Raw genomic sequence first — 24169 nt, 5'->3', positions numbered from 1 at the left:
TTGTATTGTTTGTATTAGTAACTCCTTCAAAGGTACTACCATAGATGTACTGTTCTTGTGCTCTCTCTGTCCTTGGAAGGTATTGTAAGAATTACAAAGCTTTAACTTTAAATATTGAAACAAAAATCCTTTAACAGGAGATGCTTATTTACAAGAATCTATTGCAGTAGCACTGAAATAAGCCAGATTACTTCCACTCATTGTGATTCCTAATAAATATTTACCTTATACTAACATCTCAAAATCTATTATTGCATTTAGGCTGCGTGCGGAGATTCAAGTGCTGTCAAGTCAGTGTAGAAGATGGGAAAGGGAAAATCTGGTGGAATCTGCGGAAAACCTGCTACAAGATTGTTGAACACAACTGGTTTGAGACCTTCATTGTCTTCATGATTCTTCTCAGCAGTGGTGCTCTGGTAAATTCAGTGTGGAACTATTGTATCTATTTTAAGCAGCAGGCAATTAGAATTACAGTTAATTATAAAGCTGCACATAAAACATCAGAACTTGATATTCAATTCATAAATGTTCTAATATCAACATATATATATCAACAAGCATTGAGCATGTATTGTAGGATACCTAAGAGTGCTCACAGGCTATGCAACAAATTGTTTGGCAAGTTCAAAATGTAGTGTTAATGGAAATAAGAAATTGGTTATATCAGACTGGTATTCACATGGTTTCATACTGATGATAATAGCTTTTTTTTGCCTTATACGCATTTAAAATAAACCACAGTTGAGCTAGGAACTTATCAACAGCAGCTTGAATTGTGAAACTGAGATGTAAGGTGCCAATGTGATTCCCTCAGGTATTTTACCAGACTGATGTTAAATCAGGTGCGCTAAGTACCGAGGTAATTAGTTCCTCATAGCAGGAGCAAAATACAGCGTACTTGCTACACTTGAGTCAACGCAGAGTGATTCACTGTCAGTGTAGACATTTTCTTTTGAAAAGGAGTTATTAATCTTTGTTATTCAAAATCTTTCTTGGCTACTATATACCACACTGCAAACTGTGACAACATTTAATGATACCTTCAAAAATCTTTTTCACAGGCATTTGAAGATATATACATAGAACAACGTAAAACTATCAAGACCATGCTGGAATACGCTGACAAAGTTTTTACTTATATCTTCATTCTGGAAATGCTTTTAAAATGGGTGGCTTATGGCTTTCAAACCTATTTCACTAATGCGTGGTGCTGGCTGGACTTCCTGATTGTTGATGTATGTATTCTTTTTCATGTCCTGTACAACAAGCTCTAAAAATCAGAATATTGTTTTCAGGGTAAGCTTTCTGTTCTATTCAATGGAAACTTTATTTTAAAAACTGTTGCTGTGGTACAGTTTACAATTCTGTTCAGAAAAGAAAAAAATATTTAGATATACTTATCACTCCAGAGAAGGTTTGTTGATGTTCTCTAGTTTGGTCAAGTTGTAATGCTTTATTGACATGATGCTTTTCACTTTTTTTTTTTTTTTTCACGGCGTGGAAAGGATGCTGTTCATCCTCTTCAGTTTTTGCTGTATATGGAGCTTAATTATTTCAGAGCAATTTCTTTAAAGGTTTCTAACATTCTGATCAAATACTGTAAGTGTCCTGTCACTTACTCTATGTAGTATGGAAGGAAAATACTGGTAGGAACTCTCAATTCCATTGTACTCTTGCACTTTTCACTGCATCACGTGGGCGATCTTAGAGAGACACTTGGAGAACTGTAGATGAGCTCCCTTAGAATGGGTTCTCAAATGGTTTTCAAAAGGCTGCACCACCAAGGAGGAGATACACTATGCCTGAAGGAGACCTAATGAGAAGTGCATTGTAATTTCAAGTATACATGCTCACCAATGTATGCACAGTACTGGGTAGCATAAATGGAAGTCTGCAGATCTTTAACCATATAGGAGATGTTCATTTCCCTTCCATCCCCAATAGCCTTACTGCATCTGTCTGTGCTAATAGGCTGTCTCTCAAATGCACCTATGTAATTCCCATGGAATGCAAGGTAAGAATCTGTTTTGAATCACTTGTTTGTTCATTCCGAAAAGCAGCAGAATTCTATAGAAATCACACTGTATCTCCTTAAAACTATGATATGATAGACCATGAAGTTTTTACTGCACAGAGCTTGGAAAACATTATAACTTTTACATCCATACCAGCATTGCAAACCCTATGATAAAACACGACTCTATGCACACTTAGTATCCTGTGATTGAGTCTGTACCAATGTAAAATATTTGGCTCAATCATCAGATGTGTCAATTACTATGCATATAACCAGAGCTTTACAGAGACACCGTGAACAATACTTTACACTGTCATTATATGTTTATAGTATTTATCAACAAATATTTAATTCTTATTTGATAGTCTGTGTTTAGTTACTTTTGTGAACTTTATAAATAACTTCATTAGTTTTTCATGGCAACCTAACGCTGGTGCATTTTTTTTCATGGAAAAAATTAATCTCTGAAGCATGTTTTTTAGTCTTTAATCAGAGGATGGAACAAAGAAAAAAGATTAATTTGGAAATGAAAGAATTAAAAGAGAACAGGAATGATGTAAGGGAAGGTCATTAAATGGAAAGAAACAGAAGATTGTTGGATGTTTTTTTTCTTTACTAGAGCCACTCCTTCCCAATGGTTTACTATAAATATATTTCTAAGGATTATTGATGAAGGATAATTGTATTATTTATTTTACAGCTATTCTAGTTTATTTACTCATCTGCCTGCAGACCAGACCAGCGTTATGCAAGCCAGAATTGATGAAGTGGTTGAAGGAGTCACAGGGAATGAATGAAGTGTGGTTATGCCTAACAGTGAAGCTTCTACCATTGTCTAACAAACAGTTGGATATCAGTGTTGATTAGTCTGGTTAAATCTGAACACCACTGGTAGCTGTGGCTGTTGAATAAGATTTTCTGGAGACTAGAAAGTTACATTTGACTGAAGGCCAGGTCTGGCTGTGTTTTTTGAGAGCTTTTACATTCCCATCAGGTTCTGAAGATATCATGGGAAGTCCCAACCTAAACTGATCATTCCAATTCACCCAACTTTTGGGATTTTTCTTTTTGCGTGTGACTTCATTTTTCTTTAAATACCACCAAATGTTGACCAGTTTATGTGAATTTAAAAGGCATTTTTATACCATTCTACCAACATGATTTCACCAACAGGTACCTAGAATATACTCCTATTCTACTTTGTCTGACTTGAAAGATCTTTCTGCATTATAGAGGGTTTCCTGGAGAAAGAGGTCCAGCCTTGAATCTGCTTGAGAAGTTCAGGGCACATCATTCCCACCATTTGTATTGAAAGGATATACAAGATGAATGAGCAATATTGCCTTTCTGTTTTTGTGTAGGTCTCTTTGGTTAGCTTAACAGCTAATGCCTTGGGCTACTCAGAACTTGGTGCGATTAAATCCCTTAGGACACTAAGAGCTTTGAGACCTCTAAGAGCCTTGTCGCGATTTGAAGGGATGAGGGTAAGACAAAATGAAAGAATCGGAAATAATGCATGCATACACAGAAAAAATGCATGCAGAATAATCAACGGCAAATCCATGCAGAAATGCTACACTATCATCCTATATATTTTACATTTGTCGCTAACATATAAGCAAAAGTCTTCATCTGCTTATATGAATTCATGTGTTATCGCACACATTGTTACACTTATTTAGGCTCCTTGGCCTTTCACCCTATTTCATATTTTCCTGGAGGGCCGAAGGATTTATCAGCTGCATGGATCTATACAATGTTACTACAAAACTGGATTTATCCCATATAATAAAATGCTGCTGTAGTCAGAAAAGTTTTGAAAAAACAATACTTCTTCACAATAGTGTGTGCACATGTACACACATATGTATGCACATAAGTATTGCACACTAGTATAGAATACCACGTGTAGTCTATCAATATATTTTAACTTACTGTTCTGTAAATATTGATTGGGAATTTCTGTTACAATTTAAAAGTTTTGTGATGAATTCCTATGTCAATAAGTAAATTGGCAGTGTTAAAATACCTTCTTTCTTTCAGATTAGAGCTATTGCATTCTATTTAAGACAACTTTTCTAGTATACCAAAGATGGAGCTGGTTTTATGATTTCTGGCCTAAATTGGTTGCTTGCTGCTTTCCATGTTGATTTTAAAATGTTGATTTTAATCTAGAGAGCACTGAGCATCCTGAAAACATATCAGAAGACTTTTGCTGACAGAGTTGGGTATATTTGAAGAATTACTGTCTCCAGCTGTTATCCCCAACTGGTATCGCCATACCAGTTACTGCAGCTGAGACCCTCAGCCGCCCAGCTGGGCACTCTCATGTCTATTCCAGTGCAATGTGAAATTGATTAGTTTAGATCACTTCTTTAGTGCACTGAATGGACAAAGACCTTATGTGTTCTGCTGTGACATGAAAGCTCTAGAAGGGTCTCTTAGGGGGAGTAGTTAACAACTAGAGATGGTAGATATTTCTAGCTCCAGCCACAAGGAGATGTCTGATTTACACCTTCAGAGTCTATCTGTCTGCCTTGGACATATTGCCACAGATCTGATCAGCAGGTGCACCTGAGCTGAAACCCTATTGCTAACTAAAAGGGGTCCTTGTGGGAGCTCCCTGTGCAGTCACTGATCTTTAGCACCACAGGTTATAAGCTGCTTAGCAAATTTATAAGTCATCTACAAATTGGTGAGCTTCTGAAGAAAATGGGATGCTCTGTGTGTGGCAAGTAAAAGACTTCAACTAGAAAGGAAACAGGATTTGATGAAAGGTTATAAATTCAAATAGAAAATACCACTTCCTTGCCTCCAGCAGGTTTCTGGAACTTTGCTGAAGCAAATTTTAAAATTTGGGATGTTTATATTCGATATAAGGCCTATCTAAAACATCAGTAATATCTCACTAAAAAACCACATTAGCTGTTGTTTTTCTATGAGAATGATGAGGGAAAATGAGCCAAAGACAAAATATGTCACTTTTTATATGCACAGTTGCTTAATGTGGCAAGGAAGAAACAATCACTTTGTCAAGAATGTTAATGGGAAATTGTCAATCCCGTAACTTTCCTGTTGGTATAAACTACCTATTAATTTTATACTGATCTGCTAACTGTAAAATACAGTAAAAATACACAGATAAGGAGGAGATTTATGACTTTAGCAAAAGTTACAATCAAAAAAAAAGTTAAAATAAAAAATAGTGGATGAAGTCAGTTAAGTTCAGACTAGAAATGCAACCTATGTTTTTATTAGGCAATCAACCATTGACATTTTCCTATGGATATAATGAATTTTGCCTTATTTAAAGTAAATAATTTCAGGCTTAATGTCTTTAAAGGTAGAGTAGCTCAAGCTGGTGAAGAAATTAATATGAGAAGATTTTAAGGTCTGATACATGGAAATTGAAGATGTCTGTTCATAACATAGTAATATCATTGGTGTTTCACATCTGTGGACTGAAAATATGACAATATAGTATGGTGCACATATTTGCATAAGCACTTAAAATTGCTTCTAGTGAGCATTATATTTCCTACATACAAGCAAGAAATTCCATTCTACACATCTAAAAATTTTAATCCACCATACTGTTCTCTAGGATCAGGGCTTGCACCTGCCCGAACTAATAATTAATAGAAAACATCGCCCCTATGGAAAACATGGTGTTTCCCCTGCATCTTCCCACCACTAGTATTGCTAGGAGAAATACATTTTAATTTGCACTTGGGATTTCATGGCAGTAGCCTGTGGGAGTATAATTAATCTGTCTATGCTCTGTCCCAAGCAATGTCACTCACTGCTGTATGGTGCTAGGCACATACTACCTTTATTTTAACCAGTAAAGAACACTTTTAATGTCTTTCTAATGCTTTCCCTGCTTTAACTTCTCTCAGGCCTTGGCCTGTTTTCTCACACTCCTGCTACCAATGGAGGCTAGGAGGTGTCTGGATCAGTGTTTTCAGTAATGCTCAACAGTACATTTTGAGTGTCTTCAATTGGTTCATATTACAAGCTGGTTCTGCTATAGCTTCAGGAATCAGATTAAAAACAGAGAAAGTAGGTCAGCTGTAGAAATCCAGCAATTACAGAAAGAAGAACATGACTGGACCTGCAGCTGTAGCAGAAAGAGGAACACAGTTCTCGGGTGCAATGAGACTGAAAGCTCGAGGACAAATATTTTCACTTCATTAACTGTCCTTTTATATCTCAATAATTATTCCTGATGGATTATATTATTATGTTTAAGAAATCTGCTTATATTTTTAAGTAGAAGAATTGAGATAACTTTAAATAAAAATAATGTAAAAATAACAGCACATATATTTGGAAAATATTCCCAAACTGGAAAAAAATGATGTCACAATTTATTATTCCAGTCAAACTTCCCACTAAAATCAGTGGGTTCATGGATTTCCAATTTAAACTAATTCAGCATTATTATTAAACTATTTGTTTGTTTATGTCAAACTACTCCTCATTATGTTTCACAGTCATGTCGTAGAGAAAGCTGAGAGTACACGTCTGTCAACATAAGTCAGCACTGTTGAAATAGTCACAAGGGATTTATCCGGTAGTCTGGGAATCCTCTGTGCCCAGCTGTTGAGTCATAAAATGCTGTATTACTTTTGCTTATTGATTTTTAGTAGGTACTGCTAAGGAGATTTTTACTATGAGTAAGAAACTAATTTGCTCTCTTTTTTTTCAATTTCCCCATTAGAAATAAACATGTATTACAACATGTGATTTAAAACACGTGGCAAAAAACCAAACAAACATGGAAGCTTTGGACTTCATCCACCATTCTGTGCTTTTATAAAGTCATAGAGTAATTTACATTGAAAGGAACCTAAGTTGGTCCAGCTCCTAAATTTAACATAATGACAATTTCATTGAAGTCCTATAGGATCTCGAATATTTTCCAAAGTATGTATCATCCAAAAGAGGTATTGTTTTGGCAGGAATGGAGCCCTGCAAGTTGCAAGTATTTCTCCTTTACATCAGCCTAAGTCTACTATATGCTATACATGGTGGTGGTTCATCACCTACTCTAACATTGAAAGGGCTTATTTTCTATTCTGTAAAATGGCAAGGAATGACAGGTGACCTACCTAGATGACTAATTTTACAAGTAATTGATTTATGGAACATATTAATTGTAGATGTAAGTGTAATGCCAAAATATTTTTCAGGCTTAATCTACATATTTGTATTTCAAGTAGAAACAAATAGCATAGTGTGCTAGAGGATCTGCTCTAGCACCTACATCATATAAAGTAAATGAATTATAAATAATCTCTTCTATGTAATACCTAATGTCCTGCATTTTTAAAACAAAATCTTCATTAGGGTATAAGGACCTGATTTGGTTGTTTTGGCAAAACTGGCAGTGGTGATCCATAGTTATTAAGTTCTCTATTTTAGACTTACTTACAAACACATTTAAAATAGGAGTTAACTAGTTCAGGAGTTCATCAATTCTATCATTAAAGAAATAATTCTCATTCATAATGGACCTACTTTCTCCCTCATTTTTCTTCACCATTTTATTTTTATTCTGGCATGTTTTTAATCATTGCTTGTCATCATACATAAACTCATTTTCATAGTTTTCTTTCCTGAAACCTGATTTTCCCAAAAAATAATTTGGGAATTAAATCAAGTCTCTTCTTTTTTCAAGTCTTATCTGCCACTTGTCTGAATGCTACCAGCTTTTCTGTGCTCAGACACTCAGCTGGCTTCCTGGTTTGAACATGTCTTTTTCTGATTTTATGTAGAACCATCCGAATGAATATGCGTACATCCCTGAGTTTTCTTTTATTTAAAAGAACTCTTAAAATTACTTTCAATTAAAGATTTGCTCAGCAACATTGATTTTGAATCTTTATCTAGCAAGCATGTAATAAAAAAAGATTTATTGTGTTTGATGCAATCAGTCATTAGAAATATTATGAAGATAATTTGGCAGACATACATTAAGTAAATATTCAAAAAAGAATTAATTAACAAATGCAGATTTTTTTTCTGTTTGGCTTTTTTTTAGCTCGTTACCTGTTTGTTCTTCTTTTTCCCATTCTTTAAAGCTACTGTTTGTATGTTTTTCCTCCTAAATATGTTGATGTTTTATCTTTCCTCTATACTGCTTTTCTCACTTCTTACTCTCAACAATTAAAAAAAAGTAACACTGATATTAGAGTTAAAATAGAGTGTTTAAGAAAGGCTGATGAAATATTTGTAACATACTGGTGCCTGTGTTCTTACACTCTTTCTCTTTGGTTTCATCTATATACTAGGTGGTTGTGAATGCCCTGTTAGGAGCGATTCCATCCATTATGAACGTGCTTCTTGTTTGCCTTATATTCTGGCTGATCTTCAGTATCATGGGAGTAAATCTATTTGCTGGAAAATTTTACTACTGTGTTAACACTACAACTGATGAGAGATTTGATATCAGCCAAATCAACAACTATAGTCAATGTGAGGAGCTCATAAAAAACAACGAAACTGCCCGATGGAAGAATGTGAAGGTTAACTTTGACAATGTAGGCCTTGGTTATCTTTCTCTGCTTCAAGTGGTAAGTCACCACTCCTTAATTTCTGTTTATCTTTCTGTATATCAATTGTTACAGTAAAAAGTAATTTTTCATTTAGAAATTTTGTTTCTTCTTGGTTTGGAATTACAAAATGTGGGATAAATCCATGGCTCTACAGAAATAATATGAAGCATATAGGCTATGCTGACTATGAGAAAAAATACATAATTCAAACCTAATTCGCCCTAGCTGCATTGAATCTGTATCAAGTACACCTACTTTGCTCATACACAGAAAATAACTTTTGTATCGGATATAACTCATAATGGATAGAAGTTCTTAATAGATGTTGTGTCCTCTATAGTCAGATATTGGAATTTGCTTGCAACTCTCATATATGAATAAAACATAGAATAGAAGGCAAGAGTTACGTATTAACATTTCTCTGTGGTGGTGTTTATGATAAGCACTAAGGACACTTGGTCTTCAGCTCTTAAACATGTTTCTGACAAGCTGTTTTCCAGAAAAAGCATGAGGTAAACACCAGTGTTCTCTTTATAGGCTACATTTAAAGGATGGATGGATATCATGTATGCGGCTGTGGATTCTCGTAATGTAAGTATAGCCCCTTGACTCCATTTGTTTTGACTGTAAGAGCTCCAAGATTTAACAATGTAATTTTTTAACATCTTTCAGGAATAACAGTAACAGTGAGAGAACAAGGAGTTATTATGGGTTTGTAGTTAAAGAAAATGGAAACCATAGGAAAAATACGAGACAAAGAAAGCAGAGGAGCAGTCCTAAAGGATTCCATGTTCTGTATGGTGCAGTTGGACCAAAATTCCTCTGTTCCACAGCAGATTCCACTATTTCCATGAAATGCCTTTTCCTCCTCTCATTATGTGCGCTGAGGCATTATTTGCATTTAGAAAGAGGCACCAATACACAGATTACAGATATTTTTTGTAATACTGATCTTGTTTTAAAGTTGAGACTTCCACTCTGCTGTCCAAGTTGCCTGACTCCTTTCTTCAGGGAACAGTTCCTATTCTTAAGTCGGCCTGTGCCTTTTCTTACCATTTTGCCTTCCCCTTGCTCCCTTGGTGCAACTTGTCCTCTAGTTCTAAGTAGATGACTGAATAAACTGTACTGGTAGGACTCCAGCTTTTTTTGGTAAGCTACACTCACAGCGGGAGGCCTGTTGTAGTATAGCACATGTGCTTACTCTAAAGACAGCTTGGATGCTTCTCTTCCATAATCCAGCACAGTTTCCTAAGTGCCTATAGTAGTGAAAGCTCCACAAGCCCACATCAGAGGCCTCTCATGAGATACACAGAAAATTTTGCAGCTTCACACACTGGTGTTTCTGGTTGTCTGTAGACACAGACAGATGATACTATACTAGTTTAAACCAGTTGTGTCTTCAGTATTTATTCTACGCTCATGTAGGCCAGTTACATTTTCTTAAATGTAATATGAGGTTTGATAGCAAAGCTCTCTGTCAAGAATGTAACTTCATAGACTGAAGATCAGTGGAATGGATATGTGGGAACTTGACCATAAGAAGCAAAGATCAGAGTGACAGAGCCCTAAATTCTATTCAGCAGATTTTTGATTCTCTGCTCACAGTTAAACTAAGGCTTAGTTTCTATGCCTTTTTTGCAGGTTTTGGATCAGCCTAAGTATGAAGATAACCTGTACATGTATCTTTACTTTGTCATCTTTATCATCTTTGGATCATTCTTTACTTTGAACCTTTTCATTGGTGTCATCATAGACAATTTCAACCAGCAGAAAAAGAAGATAAGTACTTCATGATTATTCTGGAAAGAAAGCTAAAAAAAAATGCTTATTTTTGGTTGACAGAAAATAACTTTATTTCTAAAATATTATTTTTCTACTTTATGATAAATTACTATGTGTTCTGCATATTAAATAGTTTACATTATTAAAGCATATGATTTTGCTTGATGAGGGTTTGATGGACAAGTGACAACATATGTCTGTCCATGGTTAATGAAATAGTAATCTTTGTAAAGATGTGGATTTGGGGCTGAAGTCTGTAATAGACTCATAAAAAGGGAAAGAAGAGGTTCTGAAATATCAGCATCTGGATACCTTCTAATTCTCCTTTGGTATTTGGCCAAAATTTAGACTAGAGGAAAAAAAAAAAAAAAGAGAAGGGGATTGGAATATTTTATTAGTTTGTGCCTCTGTAATAACTGATGGAATTTAGTAGAAGAAAGATAAAGCACCTCTCCTTCCTCTGTACGAGCCCTCTCCCCAAAGAAGAGCAGAGGTCTACCACAAACAGTGCACATTCAAGGGCCTCTTAAAAAACTTCCCAGTCATTAAGAGTGGAATATGTAAAGCAATTCTTCTGTTAACAAAGTGCTAATAATCACAATAAAAGGGTCTTTTTATGTCTGTCCTAACTTTTCTCACAGATGAGAATGCGAACACTAGTGATTATTACTGTTCAGTATCTTTATTTATAAGTAATCAGTAGAGATATGTGGTTGTCACCAGTTTTTGTCTCTTTGGTTTACTTTGGAGGTCAAGACATTTTTATGACAGAAGAACAGAAGAAATACTACAATGCAATGAAAAAACTGGGTTCAAAGAAACCACAAAAACCTATACCTCGACCAGCAGTAAGAATAAAAATATTTTATGTTATTTTTACATTTCTTTAAAAACAGGTTTGTTTCAGTTATGCCTCAGCCTGAATTAAGTTGTAAGCTAAAAACCCAAGTGACATCAGAAAAGCCTTTCTCATCTGAAATCCTATTTTTTCTCTTTTCTAGTCTGAATTTGGAGGACTCTTTGCCTTTTTTGCTCCACCCCCCCCTTTCTCTCTGTTGGTGGCAATGACATTTTATGTGGCATTTTTTCAAAATGCTGGTTTGACTAGAACAATAAAATCTGGCAGTGCATTTGTCAAAACACATGAAAGTCTTAGGGCACAGGCTTTTTCAGTCATTGAGGAAGACTCTGAAACTGCTGTATGGGGGCAAGGTACCTTATCATTGTTTGAAAAACGGTCCTTTTGCCCCTCACATTCCTGTTGCACAACCCATACAATGCTTGTGGTCTGGAGCAGGGCTACCCTAGCACTGCAGAGCAGAGTCTGGCTGGGGCAGAGAGCGATTCCAGCTCTGCAGTTCTGCTTTGGACTGTGTAACCTGCTAAGTGGCCAGTCCAGCCATCAGTAAATTTTTCTATAGCTGAGCAATGGAAGATATTGTTCTAAAAGTTATTTTGGTGACATGAAGAGTGTGAAGTTTTCTATCAAATGAAGCGCTATTAATTCCCAGCCTGCTTACATCACCCCGTTACTTACTTATATCCAAATTTTGCCATGCTAGGCATCAGTTAATAATCTGTGTCACAAGAGGTTACAATTAACTGGTTCAGGGTGGCAAAATCTCCTTGCAACTTTAAAAAAAAGTAGCGTGCATATTTTGAAACCATCTTTTGATGCTTATAAACACAGTAGCTGTAAACAGAAATTAAATATAAATGCATATACAAACTGGAAAATTCATGCAAATGGAGGAATTCATGGAAGACATGAAATCCCTTTCATATTAGATATAAATAATTTGTAGTGATTTTGAAAAAGAAATTTTACCCAATGCATATCGTAATGGATCTTATTTTTTCTCCCCCCCAGAACAAATTCCAAGGCATGGTCTTTGATTTTGTAACAAAACAAGCATTTGATATCAGTATCATGATACTTATCTGCCTTAACATGGTCACAATGATGGTAGAAACAGATGATCAGAGTGAAGACATGGAAAACATTTTATATTGGATTAACCTGGTATTTATTGTACTTTTCACTGGAGAATGTGTCCTGAAATTAATTTCACTTCGCCATTACTACTTCACTATAGGCTGGAATATTTTTGATTTTGTGGTTGTGATTCTCTCTATAGTAGGTAAGAGAAATTCATTTTTATGAAATCACTAAATCTGTGAAAATTGAAACATTTTTGGCATGTAAAGTCTATTTCTGTTTTGGTTCGACATTGTCACTAGGAAGTCTGACCATAATTTTTCTTTCTTCTGATTTCATATTATCCATAAAATAATGGATCAGTATAGTAAGAAACTTTTTAGCAATAGGTTTTCATTTCTCTAGGACCTGAAATTAGATCTTTGTTCTGAGTTCTGTAGAAATTCCTCAGCATAGAAACAAACTCACACATGAAAGTCAATTTTGATATAAACTGATGGTGGCAAGTGCAGGAAAAGAGTCCATCAATCCAAAATCCAAGAGCAAAATCTGTGCGGGACTGTTAGGCTCGCATGCAAGCACCCCAGACAGCAGGGTAAACCCTTAGATTGCTTCAGTTTTGTTTGATTCTGAGAGGTTTTAGGCGTGAGCTAGAGTGAGCAACTGGAGAAGCAGAGCTGAAGCAGAAGTGGTAATAAATACATGGCTCCACTAATCTTTGCTTTATCTATAGCACAGAGCCTAAAAGAACTTGAGTAAAAATTCTGTCATTTTAACTTCTCAGAGCTCCTTATATACAAATTTGTTTTGCCATTTTTGTTTGGATTTTTCATTAATACTAAACTTGTGGTCCATTATTTCATGTGTGATTAAGAAGTTGCAGTTCTCTTCAAACTTACATATTTTCTTTGAATACCATAACTTGATTACACAGCATTTTAATACTACTGTAAATATGATCTTTCCTTAGATTAACTGAGATTATATTTCTTACAGTTAAACAGAAAGCTGTTCTTCTGGTCTCAGCATTTGCTAGTCTACATACACTAGTTATCAGTTTGTCCTAAATTTTATATGTTTCTGCATCTATCTGCACATTTATGTAGTCATACAATTAATACTTAGAAATGTCATTGATGCAGTTTTTCATTATGCTGTAAATTACATCAGAATTTCTATTGGTATTTATGGGTTTCCAAAGCATACCAAACTGTAAAGGCCTTGTAAAAAGAGCTGAATGGCTAATTCCTAAAATCTGTTCAAATATTCTATTCTTTTTAAAGTTCTACAATGTTTGTAGGATAAATCTTTAGCAGTGTTTTTGAAATTTAATAATATTCTTTATTAATTTCATCTGGTTTTCAACAGGTATGTTCTTAGCTGAGATGATTGAGAAGTATTTTGTGTCCCCCACACTATTCAGAGTCATCCGACTTGCCAGAATCGGTCGAATCCTGCGCCTCATTAAAGGCGCTAAGGGAATCCGCACTCTGCTTTTTGCTTTGATGATGTCGCTTCCTGCTTTGTTCAACATTGGCCTGCTGCTCTTCCTGGTCATGTTTATCTATGCGATATTTGGCATGTCCAACTTTGCCTATGTCAAGAGGGAAGTTGGGATTGATGACATGTTCAACTTTGAAACGTTTGGCAACAGCATGATCTGCCTCTTTCAAATTACCACGTCTGCTGGCTGGGATGGTTTGCTAGCCCCAATTCTTAACAGTGGGGAGCCAGACTGTGACCCCCATAAAGACCACCCGGGGAGCTCCGTTAAAGGCGACTGCGGCAACCCTTCCGTTGGGATTTTCTTCTTTGTCAGCTACATTATCATATCGTTCCTGGTAGTGGTGAACATGTACATTGCTGTGATTTTGGAGAACTTCAGCGTTGCTACTGAAGAAAGCGCTGAACCCTTGAGTGAGGATGACTTTGAGATGTTCTATGAAGTCTGGGAGAAGTTTGATCCCGATGCAACACAATTCATAGAGTTCAGTAAACTATCAGATTTTGCAGCTTCGTTAGATCCTCCTCTTCTTATAGCAAAACCAAACAAAGTCCAGCTTATTGCAATGGATCTGCCCATGGTAAGCGGTGACAGAATTCACTGCCTTGACATCTTGTTTGCTTTCACAAAGCGGGTTTTGGGGGAAAGTGGGGAGATGGATGCCCTCAGAATACAGATGGAAGATCGGTTTATGGCGGCCAATCCTTCTAAAGTCTCCTATGAACCAATTACAACCACATTAAAACGAAAACAGGAGGAGGTATCTGCTGTCATTATTCAGCGTGCTTTCAGACGTCATCTTTTAAGGCAAAAAGTCAAAAAAGTTTCATGTATCTTTAATCAGGATAAAGGTAAAGATGAGGACGATCTGCCCATGAAAGAAGATATGATTATGGATAAACTAAATGAGAACTCCACTCCAGAAAAAACAGATATGACCCCATCCACAACCTCCCCACCATCCTATGACAGTGTAACAAAGCCAGACAAAGATAAATATGAAAAAGACAAATCAGAAAAAGAAGATAAAGGTAAAGACAGCAGGGAAAGTAAAAAGTAACACAGAATTCTATTTGTGATAAACTGTTTACAGCCTGAGAAAGTATGTATTTGTGTCAACAGGACTCCTGTAGGAGGTACATGCCAAACTGACAGTTTTTACATAATATAAATATATATATAATTATATATATATATATATAAAAGGTCAGTGCCTATAACAAGACAGTGACCCCTCGTCATCAAACTGCAGCTCTGTAAAACAGGGTAACATCTTGACAGGAGGTTGTTGTTTTTATTACCAGCTGACACTGCTGAAGAGAAGATAAAATGGCCAATCAGACTGTAGGGACCAGTTACAAAAGAAAGGTGCAAACCTATGAATCTCTGTGTTGAACATGAAACACACAGTACAAAAATTGTGTCCACTGTTTGCATTTCAACAGCCACATTTGCCATATTTTTACAAAAATCAGTGTTGGTGAACTTATCATTTTTTAATTCACAGGTTGTTTACTATTATATGTGACTATTTTTGTAAATGGGTTTTATGTTGGGGAAGGGGGTACGAGAACCAGGTGTTCTACTCTCGGATTCTCTATAATGTACAGACAGAAGTGATTTGCATGAAGGCATGCTGCACTTGTAGTTCATGCATGGAAAAACATGACGTCGCACAAAGCAGCAGAGTCTGACTACTTCCATGTTTCAGGGTGGCTCTATATTTTGAGGTGCTTACTAACAGTATCCATCTAGTATCCCATCCAGACAAATCTTAATGTGCCTGTAAAGTCCCATAGAGGCTAATAATAGAACAGATGTTTTATTTTTTCATAAGTCATTTAACTGTAGTTGAACGAACTCTGCGTAAAAAAAATTACTAAGGGTCATAAGAGCCCGTTTTTAAGTACTCCGTAGAAAACAGCTTACCTGAACTTGGGAAATTGAATTTACCAAAAACCTGCAAAACCTAAGGATTATGAAGTTGTTCTGCTTCACCCTGCAGTATTGTTTAGCCATCTTCTGCTCTCAGCAAGGTTGACATTGTATGTGTTGATTAAAAAAGTACCGTCTATGTAAATAGTTATTTTATCCCGTGGTGCATGTTTGAGCAAACAAATAATGACCTGTGCACAATATTTATTGCATCAAATATGTACCACAATAAGTGTAGTTTGCAAGCTTTCAACAGCTAATATGAAGTATTCTGTACCATTATAGATAGTTTGGAAGCTATCACTGATGCATGTTTATCTTGCCTTTGCTGCTGTAATTTTACTCCTTCCACTGTTAAAAGTCTAATATGGGAAGCCATATCTCAGTGGTTAAGTGAAACAAATTGTTCAATCGGTCATCATTCTTTCATGACATCAAGCAATAGTTTGCAGCTAATTAAAAGCTTCTTGCTTTGCATTCTAAAATTTTAAGTGACTACTGTACGGTGTATAGTCAGACTGTACAGGATATGTTGCAAACTGCTTAATCTGTTGAAAAATACATGGATAGAATTTTCTAAGAAAATATAAATATTGTAAAAAATACCATTTTATTTTATTTTTCAGCGTTTTGTACATAAAATAAGAAATGAGAATTATCTTCAGGTTGATGTCACTGTCACTTTTGTTACTTTCTATCCATAGCACTTTTTAATTCAAGAACTTCACTAACTAAGAAACAAAGGAAAGAATGGGGTAGCTTTAGGTTTCTGCTTTTTTATTAGTACTGTATTTTTGCACACATTTTAATGTGAAATAAGTTTCAAACTGATTCCAAAATGCACTTGCTTCCAAATAGATATAACTTGTAATTGAAATGTGGTGGGGAAGATTTGTTTAAAATTCTAGCACTGCCTGCATCAGAAGTTTCAAGGTAGTCTTTTATTCATGAAATCTTTACCAGTGTTTGTTTACATAGACTATTCTTATTCTTGTCGATTCATGCTGCACTAGAACTGTTCTAAATATAATATGGGATCCACAATGTTGTTTTCTTTTCCACAGGAATTAAATAGCAAACTTGTATAATTGATCACATCAGGACATTTTGTGTTTCTTACACAAGCAAAAATTTGATGTTGACTCCTCCTTTTACAAAAATATTGACTTGTGTGTCGGTGAACTGCATGCAGGAAAATGCTATTACCATAAAGAACAGTAAACCACATTACAGTTGAGCCAAAAGAATAAAGACTTCATTTTTTATTGTATTTATTTGTTCTGTCTTTGTTTTCATTACTAAAAACTATTGGCTGTCAAGAGGTGCTATGAAAATAAGATATGAATCTATAAAGTGAATCTTAGAAATAAGGAGTAGCGATTAACTCATAATAATAATCTGCAAAAAGTAAAAATTTGAAGCCATATGCTTTCAGAAAGATCTTTAACATGATTTCAATGAACAATCTTCACATTATTAATCCTATTTAAAGATATTCTTTCGTAGGATAATGTTTATGTGTACATAATGCCTAACCCCCTTTTTCATGTCAGGTATTCATAGACAACTAGAAAAACACATGTTAAAGAAAGTAGCTATCAAGGCTGCAAACCAGTGTGCATAATTTCAATGATATTTTAACATTTTAAGTGAAGAATTATCTTTGTGTTATAAGAATAATTTTGTTTACTACATAATTTGTAAAAAAAATTACTTTGCTTTAAGATATGAGGGGTGGAAGTCAGGAGAAACTGCTGGAAGTTTTAGTAAAGCATCAAATTCATAGGGTTTTTATTAATCTTAGGGTGCTGAATGCCAATTATAATGTGAAAAATCCTATAATTTTAAACTTCTGTGGCGAATTTACAGACACTACTATTCACTGTCAGGGAGCTGGCATACGTATCGGTTGATGCGTACATACCCATGGAAAGGCTGATAGCAGAATACAGGAGACGGGTGTAGAACAGGCATTGCAAGAGCGGTGGCAGTGGAACTGAGAAGAATTTTGAATTTTGGGGGAAATAATATAAATAAGTATTTATTGTATCAGTCTTGTCAGTCAGGTAATCTGTCTCCACTTTACAGAATCCCTTATGAGATGCTTGGAAGTATGTTGGAAGAATGCCTAGTATCGAAGTGTTTCTTTTTGCCCTAGCAGGGCTTCCTATGCTTTGAGACACAAAGCACCTTCCGGAAAAAGTGAGCGACAAGAAATTGTCATTAGTCTTTCTTTCGACTGTGACATATGACCATCTTCTCGACACATTAAAATGGGAGTTCATTTATATTGTTGCAAAGTCATCTCTGATGCCATAAAACATGCTAAAATTGGTTCTGAATAAAATAGCACTTGTGACCCTGAAAGCAAGAAAGCTGAATTTTTAGGTAGCTGTCCTATTAGAGTACTATTTCTAAAACCAGATTGCCTCTGTTGTAAATGTAAAGTAATGCCCTGAAGGCAGGATACAGTGAACAAATTAAAAGCTAAGAAAAACACGTACAAGTGCTAACAAACATCCTAGGGGGTGCAGCCGTGTCGGTATGAAGTATCGGGAAAAGCAGAGGCACCCAGCGGCGTGTGTGCGGCGGCAGCCGCAGCTTCGGGTGCAGATCCCGTGGGACGCACCTGCAAAGGGAGCCGCGGGGTAGTGAGCGGCCTTCACCTGTGCCCCCGCGGGTCTAAGGCCCCGCGGCCCCGCCGAGCTGAGGCAGCGAGCTCTCGGGCTGCAGCGTTGCAGTGGGACGGTTTAGCTCTGCCGGTGCGAACAGCGAGGGCAGGGTGGGCAGGGGCCGAGATCCCGGGCGGTGGCAGCATCTGAAATGCCGTGATTGCAGCGCCAACGGGATGGGCGTTTGGTTGGTGTTGCGGGGGGAAAGCTATGGAATAAAATGCAGATACATCTATTTGTGCGAATTAGACGAGAAAATCATCGCTGTGCTTCTTGCAGGGATTTATACTTCACAGAAGACTCCTGCAAATAAAAAATAATTAAATTTCTCAAACCTGAGGCGCAGGTATGGTTTTGCATGCGCGCCCCCCCCCCCCCTTTTTTTTTATTATAGCTGTAGGTGTGCGAAGAACACCCGCTCACGCACCCAAAGGCAGCCACGCGCGGATGCCCCCCCGCGGCGCGGAGCCTCGGCAGCCCCCCGCTGCTGTAACGCGGCCGCGGCCACCGCTCCCTGCGGCCGGCTCTCCGCGGACCCCTCCAGCGCAGCGGCGGGACACCCCCGGCCCGGCGGCCGCCGCCCGGCTTCCCCCCGCCGCCCACCGGGACGCGGCGCCCTCGGCCGAGCTTGCGGGTCGGCCGCCGGCCCCGCCGCCACAGCGCCGCCACCCGGCCGCGCCGCGCCCTGCACCTGGCGCAGCGCCGCCCGGCCCCGCGCGCGGCAGGGAGCGGCCGGGGTGAGGGCCGCCGCGCGGGCGGGCAGGTAGCGCGCGCCCGCTCCCAGCCCGCGGCCGTCGGGCGCCTCAGGACCCGCCGCGCCTGCAGCCGCCGGGGGCCGGTAAGGGGAGCGCGGGCGGGGCGGCGGGACGGGGGCTGCCCGCGTCCCGGGGGGGTCCCGGGGGGGGCAAGCTCGGGCCGGGAGGCGGGGGCCGCGCGCAGCCCCGGCCCAACGGCTGCCCCGGGCGGCGCGCGGCGGCAGGTGGGGGCGGCCCGGGGGGGCGGCGAGCGGCGGCCGCCGGGAGCGCTCGGTGCCGCCCAGCCGCGGAGCCCGGGGCGGCGCTGGAGGCGGGGGACCGGCCCCCCGTTGCTCGCGCTGCTGTGGCGGCCGGCGCAGGGCCGATAGACCCGGGCGGGGGCAGCCCCCGCGGGAGCCGCAGCGTGTCAGGCCAGGGCCGCCAGCGCGCCGGGCGGCTGCGCCCGCAGAGGGCCCCGTTAGCCGGGGCCGGGGCTCAGCGGGGAGGGGGACGGACCCCCGCAGCGCGTGGACGGCGCCCAGCGGCGGCAGCGGTCGGCGAGTCACGGGCTCTCGTAGCACCGCCGGCCGCCCGGAGCCGTGCGGGGCGAGGCGGGGCGGCTCGCTGCACCCCGGCGGGGCTCCGCTGTCCCCAGGCGCGGCGGGCGCCCCACAGCCCCCGCTCGCAGCGCAGCCGCTCCGGTGGGCGCCCGAGCCGGCCCGCCCCGCCCCGCCCCGCCGCACGGGTGCCGGCCCAGCGGCCCGAGGGCGGCTGGCGACCAGCCGGGGTAGCCACAGCTGCCCGCCGGGATGGCAGAATGACTAGGGAGCGTTTCGTGCGGCTGCAGTGGCTCTGGGGAAACCTGCGCCGTGTGCCGGCCCTGCGTGAGAGGCGTGCGGTAAATCCGCCTGAGCGCGACGGGCTCCGGAGCAGCCGGTACCACCGGTTCCTTCTTGGCCTGAAGCACCTTCTGCACGGAGCAGGCAGGGGAGGCAGGCGGCGGGGCAGGGCAGCGCCTGCCGGGGCCTGGCACAGCTGAAGAATTAACGGATTGCTTCAGGGTGGCCGGTACCGTGTGCCTTCAGTCCTGCCGGTGAGTTGTGCCCACCTGGTTTTGCGGCTCTGAGTGATGAGGGTCTGTTTTACCGGGAGATTTGTCAGCTGAAGTCCACCACAAATGATTGCGCATCCACATCTGTGGCTTTTGTTTCATCAGCGTGCAGATTGAAGAATGGATTTTTTTACATACTATGTGTGGAAAATATGAAGCTCTAAGAAGTTTGTAAATTTTAATAAGTTTACTCTGCAAAGCGGTAAAGTAAATGAAGACACAAGGGTAGTAGAGTGGCATACTCTAGGGTGACTCCAGGATGACTTCTGTGCTTTGTAGTCTTGTCAGAGGAAAGCAAGCTATAGCGATGTCAAAAATAGCGTTTTAAAAACTGACTATAAGGAAAGGTCTGCCCTTTCTGTATGCCTGTTCTTATCTGTGGTTTTTGGTTTAATGTTATTTTTGTGTTTATTGTATGAAGTGTAGTTCAGGCTCACCCAGCAACATACCTGGGTAGGTGAGGGCAAGTCACAAAAAATGTCTGTCTTTTGTTTAAGATAGAGCATTCAGTAAAGAGCAGGAAAACCAGAGAACTCTGAGAGATTGTTTCAATTTATCTTTGTGATGAAGCATCCTTTATTTTAAAATAAAGCTTTTACCATGAAATAAACAGAACTTTATGCAATGTGTAGCATAAGTTTCATTGAACCTAGAGAAGTCTATCTGTAATTTGAGTTAGGGAGTCCCAGAATTCTGGAATATTAAGGCACTTAAAACTAGGCTGGCTTCTTCACTCTGTGGGAGCCCTTACTTGTGCAATAGACTGAGAAGCGTTTGCAGCATGCAGCGTTATCTTGCTGTGAATTTATGGTTGTTGTGTGTCCTGTGCTGTACTGTTTAGATTTTGGATTCTGTCAGGTGTTTCTAATGACAATTTAAAATTATTTCCTGCCTTTGTGATTGCATAGCGACGGCTGGGAGGGAAATAAGCGATAAGCAGCTGCAGGAGGGTGTAATTGTGTCCTTACAACACACATCCACTATTGTAAATTGTCGTACTTTGGAAACAAAAGGGCTTGTAGAGAGGCAACAGATCAGAGTACAGCCTGGTTTGTGTTTGTCACATCGATGGTACAGCAGTAGAAGTCGCTTACTTCAACCGCAGACAGATGTTATAGCACTGATGTAAATACATCGATCTATTTGTTCAAAGTGGAGATGGGGGTGAATGGGGCTGAGCTGTGGTTTGGTTTCTTTTCTAAATAGCTAAATATAAATAAGGGAATCTCCTACAGGTTGGAGATAATGAGTAATTTAGAGAAACAGTGAGCCAGAGGACAAGGAGGGTTGAATATCCCTGGCAGTGAAGACATCTGCCTAACGTTTCTATGAATCTGAGAAATGCAGAGCATCTGTATTACTGAAATAATGACTCATCAAAGAGGTGCAGTGTTAAGTGAAGGACTGATAGAGGCAGATAAAATGAGCTAGAAGATTAAACATTTTCCTGAGTTTTTTTACTATTTGTAGTATAATACTAGTTTCTTACTCCGCAGCCCTTTTTCCTCAGCAGTCACCTCTTAGGAAAAGACACTTGTATTTTTACTAATTCTAAAAACTTGGCAAATTAAGAATGCGCGCTATTCTGAACATAAAATTTTACCTTTAAGTGTTGCATGCTTAACTGTTTCACTTGATGGTAAATTGCTTGACTTCTTGAGTTCAATTTAAATACATTTGCAATTTTTGCAAGTCATAATAAAGATGCAGGTCACCTGCCCACCCCCTACCCATCACTGGAAGTGCCTTCTATTACTCTAAAATATCCTCAGCTATGTGATGATTTGTCCAAGCATTTCACAAGAGCTGTGCAGTTCCGTGCCAGGGTGTGCAGGCTAGGTCAAAAAAGAGAGTGGGCATGGCTAAACTGGGGTTAGGTGCCCTAATCTGTGCTCTGAGTTAATCAAAACTAATTGCTTTGATTGATACTAGGTTCTGTATAATGTGTTGTCTGATAAGCAAGTGGTGTTAGAACAAATGAAAAAGTATGTATTTAAGAACACGTGAAAAAGAATGTATTTTTTAATTAATGGTTCTGTAGAGCCATCTGGAACCAGGAACCAGTTTGCAGAAACTTGTACTTAGTTTCCAAGGTTTCTTTTTAAGGCAGTTTGTCATAATCTGATATTTAAGTAGTTATAATGTTAAAAGAAAAATGTGTTTCAAATATATATTGAGATGGCTTCGATGTGCAGAAGCAATTTTGGCAGTTACTCTTATGGAAACCTGTTTTCTCCAGGGTTCTTCCTAACTTCATTCTTGTGTTACAAATCAGCATATGGCCTAAAGGTTGCATAGTTCAAACAGCATTTTTATGCAGTATTCTTCATGTGGGGCGCTTGAGACGTTTTGTATCATATACATATTTGACAGGAAAATAAATAGCGCCTCTTTAGACTGTAACGGGGTGCTGAAAAGGGTATGCTTGATACTATGAATTCCATGTTATTACATGAATCCTTTGATCAGCCTGTTGACTTTTTTTATTCATACTTCTGGGGACTGTGTTCAAGCAGGAATTGCATGACTAGGTTTGCCAGTGATTTTTCATTTTGCTTTGAAGTGCCAACAGCCTTCTCAAAAGGCATGATATTCCATTTTAATATCAAATGTTAATGTTTTGTTACCTGAGAACGTGGATACAAAGGGCAAATTGCAGGTATAACTAACCTTGAAATAATGTTTTAAACATTTGTATTATAAATCTTGCTTTATGCAGTCTGGTTTATGCCATGTTCTTTTTTTATGTATGCTTTGCATAAAGTGCTATAGTTTTTTTAAAAAAGATCTGTTTATTGTCCTATGTGTAGATGGACTGAGCAATGTAAGTCATTAGTGCATGCTTTGTACCAAGTGTACCTGGAAGAGACATATGCGGAAGTTGGTGTTCTTGCATTGTATATAATACATCTTAAAAAGTAATCATATGAGCTGGTTTTAGTGAAAATTTGCAAAATACTTTTGTAAGGAGAGTTTGGAAATTAGATTTGAAGAAGCATTTTGTTTTCAGGCTGAAAATGCCCAAGCATTTTTGATACAAAAACCTGGACTACTGGTAATTTCCCAGCAGACATGTTTCTGTTATAGCCTTGCTATGTCATCACTGGCAGTTTTTACAGTTCCCATGGCAACGAGGATTTTTGATCTGCAAATACTGTATATGGTTTGAGGGGGTATAGATTTTCTTTATTACTGAAGAAATTTTGATTCATGAAAGCTGACCAGCTGTGCCCTCCCCGCCGCCCCCCCCCCATCCCTCCCCTTAATAATTTGTGTGTTGCCAGTAAGCTTATGTGTAAACATGAACTATTTGACAGGAATACAGTTACCAGTTCTAATTTTTGACATAGTATAAGAGATGGTGGAAAATTTGTAAAGACTTACTGTAGTGATAGCAGGGAAAATGTCTCATCTTCCAGGTGGAGTCTTGACAAACAGGAGACCATTGTATATGCATATAAATTTGTATGTGTATGTATTTGTGAACATTGTATATGTGTATAAAGAGTAATGAGAGTTAAAGTTGCTCAGGCTTTGCCTTGGCTTCTGCTAATGTTTACTTTGGCTTGGACTGATTTCCAAGGTGCATTCATAAAATATTTACTTTTAAAATGGACTTACATATATTAACTAGAGAATCTCAAAATCCTGTATCTGATTCACAAACTAAAATTACTTCACAGTGGCACTACTCTTGCGTGATTTTTTGTGTGTGCCTGTCCTTCACCTTCTCAGATGAATACATGGGCTGGTATGGGATGTTTGGGAGGTATCCTGAACCAAACAGGTATAGGATAGAGTAACTTGTGCTTGGGGCATGAGTCTTTTTTTTTTCCTAAATTAGATAGGTTTTCTATGTTGTTTTTGAGCATTCATTCCAAAAAAAGAAGCCAATTCAGATTTGTCGAGTTCCTT

General features: G+C 39.1%; 2 protein-coding genes across 3 annotated transcripts in view; both read left to right on the top strand.

Annotated features, from left to right (window-relative positions):
- The window catches only part of SCN2A (sodium voltage-gated channel alpha subunit 2), an 80915-nt gene extending 63908 nt beyond the window's left edge, over positions 1-17007 (top strand). The window contains exons 19-27 of the mRNA XM_056350322.1: positions 262-416; positions 1062-1235; positions 3379-3501; positions 8314-8595; positions 9115-9168; positions 10219-10356; positions 11103-11207; positions 12230-12500; positions 13667-17007. Coding sequence (XP_056206297.1) covers positions 262-416; positions 1062-1235; positions 3379-3501; positions 8314-8595; positions 9115-9168; positions 10219-10356; positions 11103-11207; positions 12230-12500; positions 13667-14862 — 2498 coding nt within the window. The 3' untranslated portion in view covers positions 14863-17007. The remainder of the gene's footprint in view (positions 1-261; positions 417-1061; positions 1236-3378; positions 3502-8313; positions 8596-9114; positions 9169-10218; positions 10357-11102; positions 11208-12229; positions 12501-13666) is intronic.
- Positions 17008-19141: 2134 nt separating this feature from the next.
- CSRNP3 (cysteine and serine rich nuclear protein 3) overlaps positions 19142-24169 on the top strand; it is a 111801-nt gene continuing 106773 nt past the window's right edge. For both annotated transcript variants that reach the window (XM_056350316.1, XM_056350317.1), the window contains exon 1: positions 19142-19247. The gene's annotated coding sequence lies outside the window, so the exon portion shown is untranslated. The remainder of the gene's footprint in view (positions 19248-24169) is intronic.

The sequence above is a fragment of the Falco biarmicus genome, chromosome 8, assembly GCF_023638135.1.
Source record: "Falco biarmicus isolate bFalBia1 chromosome 8, bFalBia1.pri, whole genome shotgun sequence".
In the NCBI taxonomy this organism is placed as follows: domain Eukaryota; kingdom Metazoa; phylum Chordata; class Aves; order Falconiformes; family Falconidae; genus Falco; species Falco biarmicus.
Note: the sequence above shows the minus strand (reverse complement) of the source record. Positions and strands in the feature narration are given on the sequence as shown.